The following is an 11233-nucleotide window of genomic DNA, read 5'->3' as shown; positions in this document are numbered from 1 at the left end:
AGAGTCCCTGTGTTTGAGGTGTGATCTGGCAGGTAGTGCTCTTGCTCTGACACTGCACAGTGGTGCTTATGTACAAGCAAGCAGAGTTGAAATGTGGTCTTGCTCATTTCCTGACCTACTATTGACTGAATATTTGCTTTAATAAGAGAAAAAGGATAGGGCAGAGAGCAATAGGGCAGGAGGAAGTTGAGGTGTATATATATATATTTATATATATATATTTATTTATTTATTTATTTATCATTCTATCTGGACAGGGCTACTCACCCAAAAGTGGTAAAATTTGAAATATCCCTGATGTCTTTTGTCATTTTAATTAGAAATTGATTATAAATGTTTTTTTTTGTTTGTTCGTTTTATAGGCCAGAGGATGTGCATGCTTTTTGTTTGTTGTTCCCTCGCCAAGGTCCATATGGCAAGGCTATCCACAAGTTCTGAATTTGTTGTTATGGCTGTGCAACCTTATATAATTAGCCCAAACACAAAATATGATAGTTTGGAAACATATTTTTATGGCATTTTGTGTTATTTAGGTCTTCCATGGGAATGGGGGTATTCAGGAGGTTTATAGTAGGTATATATTTTATTTGTAAAGTTAAGTGTAGTAAGCAGTGTAGTAAGAGCATTTCTGAGTTACAGTTCATTCATTGAGAAGCTGGCATGACATTCTTTTGACAGTTAAATCATTTACAGTGGCAATGCTGTAATCACTGACTGCAAGTTATCATGACTTTATCATAAAAAAAACACTCACATGTTCTTAAATTCACCTATAAAGGTCTGATAATGAAAAAGACTTACAGTGTGAGAAACGGAAGAGAGAAAATGATGAAATTCAAGTCTTACATTAGTAGTCCTATACCTTTTTTTTCCCCACTAGAGGGAGACCATATCTGTTGCATTCACTTGGGTGACTGAAATATGTTCAGGTCTTCACTGAGCCCTTTGATGTCTGATGTGACCTTGGTATATATATATTTTTTTTTTTGCATTTTTCATATCTTCAGCTATTTTAATTTAGTGAAAAGTGTTATGTTTATGCCACATCCTTTTTATATAACATCTGATCAGGTTAATGTGGGACCTTTCCTAGTAAATGCTTTTTTTGTGTTTGCACCTGGTCTTAGCAGGATAACATAACATTTTGGAATGAAAATACAGATTAGTAAACTATAACTGGAAGCTAAAATTGCAAATATCTCCACTGCAACTGTAAACTTTCCAGGTGTGCTTAGGTAAGCTGGGATAAAGGCAATCCAGACAGCACAGAATATGAGCATGCTGAATGTGATAAATTTGGCTTCATTGAAGTTATCAGGCAGCTTCCGAGCTAGAAAAGCCAGAATGAAGCACAAGACAGCCAGTAAGCCAATATAACCGAGCACAGCCCAGAAACTGACAGCTGAGCCTAATCTGCATTCTAGGATGATCTTTTCTCTGTAGTAGCTCATGTTCATATATGAGGAAGGTGGGGATATTGATAACCAAAGCACACAGATGAGGACCTGTACAAGAGTAAAGCCAACAACACTGATTCTCTGTTGAAGAGGCCCAAACCATTTCATGACATTTCTTCCTGGAAGTGTAGCTTTAAAAGCCATTAACACCACTATTGTTTTCCCCAAAACACAAGAGATACAGAGGACAAAAGTGATCCCAAACGCTGTGTGACGCAACATACAGGACCACTCAGTGGGTCGACCAATGAAAGTAAGTGAACAGAGGAAACACAGAGTCAATGAGAAGAGCAGCAGGAAGCTCAGCTCTGAGTTGTTGGCTTTTACTATGGGGGTGTCTTTGTAGTGAAAAAAAACTGCAAATATGAACATAGTTAGAAATGCCCCAAGTAACCCAAGCATCATCAAAATGATACCCATGATTTCGTTGAATGACAGGAATTCCACTGTCTTTATGATACACTCATCACCTCTGCTATTGGACCAGTATCCAAAAGGGCACTTCACACAGTCAGATGCATCTGGTGTGGGTGAAAATGGAATTGCAATAGTAATGAGCCTGTTATTTCAATTAAGCCTCTTCTAGCCGATCATATACTACTAACTGATCATATAACTTATCATTTACTACTTTACGTAAGTGTTTTAAATTATGTTTTAAGGACAGTTTCATGATCATTTAGATTAAAATTATAGTAATTTTTTTCCATTTGATCCTCTTTTGATGAACTGCAAGTGTTAAAAGACCAATTAAACAAGCATTACCTGTTGTGTTACTAATCTCTCCTGGAGGGCATGGGATACAGTCAAAACAGCAGATGGGCCTTCCTTTCTGCACTGCTTTCCTAGTGCCTAGGGGACAGCTCTCACTGCACAGAGACACAGGCACCTGCCACACACCAGGGGAAATCTACTTGAACAACAATAGAAAAATAATATGCTGTGTGACATGTTTGCACATGTTTACACATGTTTGTCTGTGCCATTATGATGCATTGCTGCATCACATGTGCACTTGGGGATTTTGTTTCAAATGAACCTTCCAATCAAAACAAAATCCCCAAGTGCACATATGATGCATTGCTGCATCACATGTGCACTTGGGGATTTTGTTTTGATTGGAAGGTTCATTTGAAAAGTGACTCTTACAGTTCTTAGGCCTCCTCCCCAGATGATGTTGACATTGTTCATAGTAAACTGTTGCCCACTAGGCTGAATTGCATCATAGTAGCCAATAGTTGCTACTTCCATTGTGCCTTTTGTGACCTTTTGTAAGTTTACCAGTTCATATCTTGCAGGGGAGTCACCTTTGCTATCGAAAAAGACTGTTTCTCCCCCATTCATGGTGAAATTCACAGTCTGCAGATAATGTAAAATCTGAAATAGCAAAACAGTTTTTATTTTTTTAAATTGATAACATAATATGGTGATTTCATCGGTTAAAATAATAATACTAATAAATAAATAAATAAATAATATTTTGTTTGCATCATGCAGTTTACTTGGATTTTTACATATATTTAAAGTTAGATATTTAGATTTTCTATTTAGAAGATATTTTACCTGCCAGGGTTGTATTGTAGTTGGTTGGGCACAGGTGGCGTTAGCAAATGGGCCTTTTTTTTGCTTACATGACAATAGATTATGCAGTGCATGTGCTATTGCATACACAGCCTTGTAGACATTATTGGCATATCTCAGATCAGACACATCAGTGAAAGGATGTTTGACATATTTCAAGTGCTCTGAGCCATTGCATGCCCTTTGCATTGCATTTGGGCTCAATGAGCATTGAAAAATGTTTTCCCAGAATTCTTTGAAAAACATACTTTTTGGAAATTGTGAGGGGTTGACTTCTTGTAGAAAAGGGCCTAGTCCAGGTATTTGAGCATTGCGGACAGTGAATCCTATAGATCCAATGAGCAAAGTGTGGCCTTGGCTATCTGCTAGAGAGTCATCTGTGATCCAGGCATCACTTCCAATCCACTGCAGTCCTGTAATATTTTGCTTGTATAGCTCATCCACCAGTATCTTAATCTCTCTGTGTGACATGAAAGCCATTATTACCTTAGATTTGGAGGTTCTGATAGTGTCTACAATATTTTTTAATGACGTTTTTGATCCTGTGCTTTCAAAAGCCTGTGAGTATTCAATACAGACTCCCTCCTCTTGTGCAGCCTTAATGAATGTGGCAATGCCATTTTTACCATAATCGTTGTCATTGCTTAAGGCTCCCACCCATGTCCAGCCAAAATGTTTCACCAGCTGAGCCAGTGCTCTGCTCTGGTAGTAATCACTTGGAATAGTTCTGAGGAAAGAAGGAAACTCTTTTCTGTTGCTCAGGCAAGCACAGGTAGCAAAATGACTTATCTGTGTGAACACAAATACAAATGTGACAACAGCATGCACGAGACTGAGTGAAAATCATTATTTTCAGCACCTCTGTTTTTTTCCCCTCCATGTCAACAGATCATTGGTTATGTAAATGAGACTTTTTTTTTAAGTGTGTATAATATGTTTATCTTTGGGGCTTTTAGCATGTAATATATGAACTAATACAAAACGATTCAAGATTTTAGGAACATTTATACATTATACATATGATTTTCATATACAGAGAGAGGCAATAACAAAAAATAAAAATAAAACAGGTATATATAACCTCATATATATACCAGAATAATAATGGTAAACTTGATAAGTAGGCAGATAATATCATGGGATCACGTCTTACCACAGGTATGCGGAATCGGCCAGTTATTCTAGCAAACCCAATGGTTGGAGTGGATCCTGAATGACCTATTATAGCCTGTACAGTATCGACCTTGGTGCAGTTTAATTCATCAGTAACGACATCTTGTCCATTGGACAGTGAAAGTGCAGACTGCAGAATATTAGAGAATCCACAGGCATTAAAGATTTCATAACCCAGCGTGTGGTTTGGGAGTATATTTTGGTTTTTATTTATTTCCTCTATTGCGAAGATCATAGTGCATGCAAATTTAAATTCCCTATAATTGATACTAAAGAGACACATTTTTTTAGTTAGAGAAAGAGTGGAAAAAAGTAACACATAGAAGCAAGTACAACTTATTTTTAAGCAAAACACAAATATCAATGCATTATGCAATATTACAAATTACAATACACTATGATAAACATTTGCACTGAAAACATACATACTCCTTGCATTTTGGTTGAGGAGGTAATCGGGTAAAACTCGGAATCACCCCAGTATAGCCTGTGTAAAATGTGAAGATGCCTCCAATCTTTAGAGCTCCATCTTTGATGAACTCAGGCAGCTGTGCTTTGCCCTGTCGTCTGCAGTCTGGCTGCACTGCTTTGATCAACACTGACATTAGCAGTAGTAGCTCCAGAATCAGCATTGTGGGTTGGATCCCTTTATACACTCAGTGGCCAACACAGTCACCCTTTTTATAGACCAAAGCTTGTTTACACCCTTAACAGAGGATGTACTGTAATTGCTGTACATCATTTTATTTATATGCATAATTTTCTTTGACTAGTCTTTGGATATTTTTATTTATTTGTTTATTTTTCTGTGTGTGTGTGGGGGGGGGGTATATTCAACATTTACTGTATATATGTTGAATATACAGTAAATTGTAGTAAATTACTCACTTAAATTCTTATTTGTTGCGTGGTACAATTTCGACATATTTAATTAGTATGTGACTATTGTATTGCCATTTTACATTTGTGTCACATCAGGAATACATTTGGGAATAAACACTTTTAGATGACTGCTTATTTGAGGTGACAGACTATTATTTATTATTATTATTATTATTTACCCATCATGTGTTTCTTTGTGTTTTGTTCTGGCCTGAGTAAAATAATGTAACATTTTGGAGCAAATATGCAAAATAGTAAACCAAAACTTGAAGCTAAAATAGCAAATATCTCCACAGCTACAGTGAATTTTCCAGGGGAACTGACATAAGCTGGAATAAATGTGATCCATACAGCACAGAATATGAGCATACTGAATGTGATGAATTTTGCTTCATTGAAGTTATCAGGCAATTTTCGAGCTAGAAAAGCCAAAATGAAGCACAAGAGAGCCAGCAGGCCAATATAACCGAGCACAGCCCAGAAACCAAAATTGGATCCTAACTTACATTCTAGAATTATTCTCTCTTGGTAATAATTCATGTTCATATATGGGAAAGGAGGGGATATTGTTAACCAAAGCACACAAATTAGAAACTGTAATAGAGTGAAAGTAATGACACTGAGTCTTTGCTGCAAGGGCCCAAACCATTTCATGACATTACTTCCTGGAAGTGTAGCCCTGAAGGCCATTAACACCACTATTGTTTTCCCCAGAACACAGGAAATACAGAGGACAAAAGTGATCCCAAATGCTGTGTGACGCAACATACAGGACCACTCAGTGGGCCGACCAATGAAAGTAAGTGAACAGAGGAAACAGAGAGTCAATGAAAAGAGCAGCAGAAAGCTCAGCTCTGAGTTGTTGGCTTTTACTATGGGGGTGTCCTTATGTACAAAGAAAACTACTGCAATACCTAATGTAAAAGACACACCCAATAAAGAAAACAGTACTAGAATTATTCCCATCACATCTTCAAATGATAAAAATTCCACAAGTTTTGGGACACATGTATCTCTCCATTTGTTTGACCAAAATTCTGGAGGGCACTTGAGACACATCACTGAATCTGAGGAGGAAATGTGAACATAAAATTATTTTAGATTGTACACTATAGATTATTGATGCTATGCATTCTTGTACCATACCTGTCTTATTACTTATTTCTCCTTCTGCACATGGAATACAGTCATAACAGCAGACGGGTTTTCCTTTTTTCACAGCCTTCCTAGTGCCCGTGGGACAGCTCTCACTGCACACAGACACAGGTACCTGTAAAACATGACAATTTGTACCACAACAAAGCTTGCTTCTTGTTTACAGCAATGTAAGATATGTTTCAAATCTATAGGCCTGCTCTCAAACAAAGTACCTGGTGTTGATTTTTGGCCCACACTATGCTGATGTTGTTAAATGAAAGCTGGAATCCTGGTTGTAAAGATGCATCATAGAAACCCACTTTAACAAACTCTGTTGTCCCATCCTCCCCCTGCTGCCAGTTCAAGAGATCATACCTTGCTGCCGGATCCCCATTTTTATCAAAGAACACCTTTTCACGTCTTTCGGTGAAGAAATTCACTTCCCTCAAGGCATTAAGCACCTGTAAAAGCATGTAAATAAATTCATGCAATTTTGAGTGCAACTGACATGATCGTTTCCACATCTCTGCAAATCATGCTACCTGCCATGTATTGTTGACTTCATCCAGGCATTTGCTTTGGTTTGTGTCCCATTTTGAACAACTGATTGTGCTGTTCAAAGCATAAGCGACAGCATATACAGCCTTGTAAACATTATTGGCAATTTGTAATTCTGTGACATCTGTGTACTGGTTCTGCACATTGTTCAAACTTTCATTGCCTTTGCACATGATTTTGCTTCCAGCAGTTTCTTGTGAGGGAAGTTTACATTGAAATATAGTTTCCCACAACTCTTTATACAGATCTATGTCAGAAGATGAGTTAAGTTTAATCAAAAATTCTTTTAGGCCTGTTATTTCAGCTTTTGGGATGGCAAAGCCCATGGACCCTCTAAGAATTTGTTGCCATTTTCCAGTAGCAATGTTCATATCAGAGATCCAGGATTCACTACCAATCCACTGTAGTCCAGTGATATTATGCTGAGCTACTTCCCCTAGAAGAACGTCCATGTCTGAGTAGGATACAAAGGCAACAATCACTTTAGAACTAGATTTCTTTAAAATCTCAACAATTCTCAAAATTTCCTCCCTGGGATCAGTCCTGAAGAATGCCTCTGAGAATTCTACACAGACTCCAAATTCTGTGGCTGCTTTGATAAAAGTGTTCATGCCATTGTTTCCATAGTCATTATCACTACAAAGAGCCCCCACCCAGGTCCAGCCAAAATATTTGACCAATTTGGCCAGTGCTTGGCTCTGGTAATAATCACTGGGAATAGTCCTGAAGAAGGAGGGATGTTTCGTTCTGTCACTAAGGCAGGCACATGTTGCAAAATGACTAATCTGCATTAAAAAAAAAAAAAAAAAAAGTATGTGATTTATTAGTAATAAAAATCTTCCAAGTATGCACCACTTTTTATACATTATTGCATAACAAATTTTGTCACAGAACTTACAAAAATTAGAAGAAACATACAACAACTTACCACAGGTAAATTCAGAGGACCGACAGTGGCAGAAATGGCAATAGTTGGAGTGGAAGATGTTTCTGCAATGATAGCTTGGATTGTGTTAGTTCTTTGACAGGGCATCTGAGAGCCATTTGCCCCATTAACTAATGAAAGAGAGGCTCTAAGAGCCATTTCTATTGATCCACATGAATCATAGATTTTGTAACCCAAACTGATACCAGGAAGAATATCAGCTCTGTTGTTGATTTCTTCAATGGCAAATACCATTGTCTGTGCATTTTGAAATTCTCTGTAGCTCAAACTAAAAATAAAACAAAATATAATAAAAATAATTAAATGACAATGAAAATGCAAAAGGTAAGATGGGTATAGTATATTAGTCATAAACATAATAATATATATTAGATTTGCTGAAATATAGAATGTATTTATTTATTCAATTAAAACGAATGTTCCTATCATTCATTCATTCAACTTTATTTTTACATTTTTTTAATTCATTTATTTTTTTTTTTTCTGGTCTCCTTATGAACTCACCTCTTGCATTTTGGCCGCTCTGGTTTAGAAGTGAATGTGGGCATCATTTCCTCCCAGCTATTGTGGAAGGAAAAGATGCCCCCAATTGTCACATCACCATCTCTTCTAAGCTGAGGGATGTCAGGAGGCCCCCATAACTTGCATGGCGGGTCAGCTGCTCTCACTAATGTGAACAGAAGCCATGTGTGAAAGAACCCCATTCTAAACTCTCAACTGGCCCCTAAACCTCTGGTGCCGCCATCTTATATAACAGCTGTTGGATCCCAATTCACTGAATTCAATGTTGTGGGTGTTTCTCAGTGAACTGCGTATTTGCATAATTTAAGCCAATGAGAAAACAACACACTAACTAAATAAAACTGTTATAGAAAATACATCTGTAAAAAGGTTACATTGTATTTTCTAATTATGAATATCAAACAAACACATGAAATTTAAACTAAGTTTTAAACAAAATGGAGCTTATTTTTCTTGCCTAAACCTAGCAAGAATTGTGAAAGTGGTTTAAAGGCACATAAAATGTTACCCTAACACATCCTTATTATAAGTCAAAATGACAATAAATAAAACAAATAAACAAACAATGCATATATGGTCATCAGCCAATAATATCCATTTTGGGTATCTACATTTTTATTTTTTTTGCGAAATATACACCAGTGGCAATACAACAGAGAACAATGTGCTATTTACTGTATTCCATGATGCAATGCAGTCAGCTTGACTTTTTTTGTTTATTGCCACACAATGCATTCTTTTTTCACTTATAGAACATAATATTTGTATATGAATATTAATATTTTACATATATCATGTAATATGTACACACAATATGAATATGAATTGTTTCTTAATTGAGTCTGCTTCACACTAGATATATTAAATATTTTGGTAGTTGGGCACATGCATAATGGCACTACATCCAAGGGTGGGCACCATGCAGGGATACATAACCATTTTCAAATATTGTGAGATGCGGCACAGTAGCCAAGGATGCCCCAATACCTGAGCATGTGAATGAGATCTAGACTGGTGGATCACACACAAGTTGATCTATGACCATCACTTTGGGTTATGCTGCTAACTCCTTTGTGATTATTATGTGTTTTAGTGTTCGGTGTTGAGGTTACTGTATAAAATAAACTTTACATTAATAAAAATATAAAGTAAAATTTGTATATGTCAATATATTAAATATATTAAAGGGGTCATATGATGCTTTTTTAAAGATCATTATTTTGTGTATTTGGTGTAACTGAATATGTTGACATGCTTTAATGTTCAAAAAACACATTATTTTTCAAATACTGTACATTATTGTAGGTCCTCTATGCCCCGCCTCTCTCAAACGCTTAGTTTTCTACAAAGTCCCTCCTTCCGACAAGCGCAGTCTGCTCTGATTGGCCAGCTGACCCAGTGCATTGTGATTGGCCGAACACCACAAGCACTCGTTGGAAATGTACCATAATGTACCCTTACCATAATCGTGAGCTTCATCTTTCAAAATAAATGTAAAGACAGAGCCTGAAAGGGGAACAGAGTCGCGTGACAGACAGTGATGAAGCTGGTATGTGTGCAGTACACAAGCCACAGTTAAGACAGCTGACTCCACTGTGATGTGACCCTGTCTCTCTCTCTCCCGTGCTCTCTCTCTCGCTCGCTCGCTCACGCACACACACACGATGCGCAAAACTCCGCATTTAAACAGTCAATAGCAAATACTTAAACTAATAACAAAACAGTAGCTGATTCAGAAGCGCCAGATTGTCATAGCAAAGTCAGAATTACCTCCTCTCCTAGGTTCACGAAACGGTTGTCCATAAAAGGCCTTGCTCTTCTGTTGTAAGTAATCTTTAAGATTCCTAAATGCATCTACTTTCGGAAGGCCAAATATAGTGCTTTTGCTTTCGCCTAGAAACACCCAGCGTCTCCCTGACATGCTGCTTCAACACTACTGCGTTCCTGAAACCACGCCTTCTTTCTTTGCGTGCACATTTGGGTGGCATTATGCAAATATTTCCACATAGTGAGGTAGATATGTGGGGGCGTGTTAGAACGAGCCATTTTAGGGGGGTGTGGCAGAGTCTTAACTTTGATAAAGAATATCTCTATGGTTTTGAGACTTTAGTCTTTGCAACTTCAGGGATCTTATCTATGCACAATCAGCTTGTAACACACCAAAGAGAAAGGAAAACTTGAAATCGTCATCATATGACCCCTTTAAGTAAACTTAGTTGCAGCAGTAGTAGTGGTGGTGCAGCATGGCAGCCTCCATTAGGGGGCGATCTGCTCTATGTAAAATAAAACATTTGTATGTTTTTCTTATGTATTCAGTTTAAACATATTACAGCAATCATTCATTAATTTGTTCATTTATTTAGCAACAAACCAAACAACCAAAGATTGCAGTAGTAGGGCAGATACTGACCTTGACTTTAAATATTTTGGACATGTTGTCAGAATATCATTCCAATACGTTTTAATCATTAGGAAAGAAAGAAAGAAAGAAAGAACTGCGAGTCAAGCTTTGGAATAGTGAACCCTATGCAGGTTTTTTTTTTTTTTTTTAACTCTACGAGGCAAAGCCGTGCACATATTGTGCTTGTGTGAATTCTATTAAGAACATTAAAACACCTTCACCCAAACGCTTCACCCAGCTCATATTATCAGGCACTAGTTTTAGCAATAGAGTAATCCTCTGAATCCATAAGATGACAATAAATCCTGGAAATAAGTGCCTTTTGAGATGTATTAAACTCAAGAAAATCTTATCATAACAGCTTAGGTCTTAAGCAAGGAAAGCTTGGAAGGAAGGAAAGAGCAGTGCTTGGCCTGAAAATAACAGGTGGGACACTAGTGGCTCAAATTTAGAGGACAACATGGCATAACTGCAGAAGGTACCACCCAATCACACAAAAAAATCAAGAGTTTTAGTATTGTTTATTTTCAGCATATTAAAATAATACAATAATCTGTTTGTTGCAGATGTACTTTT

General features: G+C 37.1%; 1 protein-coding gene and 1 pseudogene across 1 annotated transcript; both read right to left on the bottom strand.

The window, feature by feature from the left end:
• Positions 1 to 1072: 1072 nt before the first annotated feature.
• Positions 1073 to 4738, bottom strand: LOC107557149 (extracellular calcium-sensing receptor-like; annotated as a pseudogene).
• A 526-nt stretch (positions 4739 to 5264) lies between these two features.
• Positions 5265 to 8375, bottom strand: LOC107557173 (extracellular calcium-sensing receptor-like). Its single transcript, XM_016240500.1, has 6 exons — positions 8239 to 8375; positions 7717 to 8002; positions 6773 to 7573; positions 6464 to 6691; positions 6240 to 6363; positions 5265 to 6160 (listed from the first exon to the last, which is right to left on the bottom strand). The coding sequence occupies exons 1-6, from the start codon at positions 8283 to 8285 to the stop codon at positions 5265 to 5267; spliced, it is 2382 nt and encodes a 793-aa protein (XP_016095986.1). The 5' UTR covers positions 8286 to 8375.
• Positions 8376 to 11233: the final 2858 nt, after the last annotated feature.

The sequence above is a fragment of the Sinocyclocheilus grahami genome, unplaced genomic scaffold (genome assembly GCF_001515645.1).
Source record: "Sinocyclocheilus grahami isolate Dianchi unplaced genomic scaffold, SAMN03320097.WGS_v1.1 scaffold591.1, whole genome shotgun sequence".
Classification (NCBI taxonomy): Eukaryota; Metazoa; Chordata; class Actinopteri; order Cypriniformes; family Cyprinidae; genus Sinocyclocheilus; species Sinocyclocheilus grahami.
Note: the sequence above shows the minus strand (reverse complement) of the source record. Positions and strands in the feature narration are given on the sequence as shown.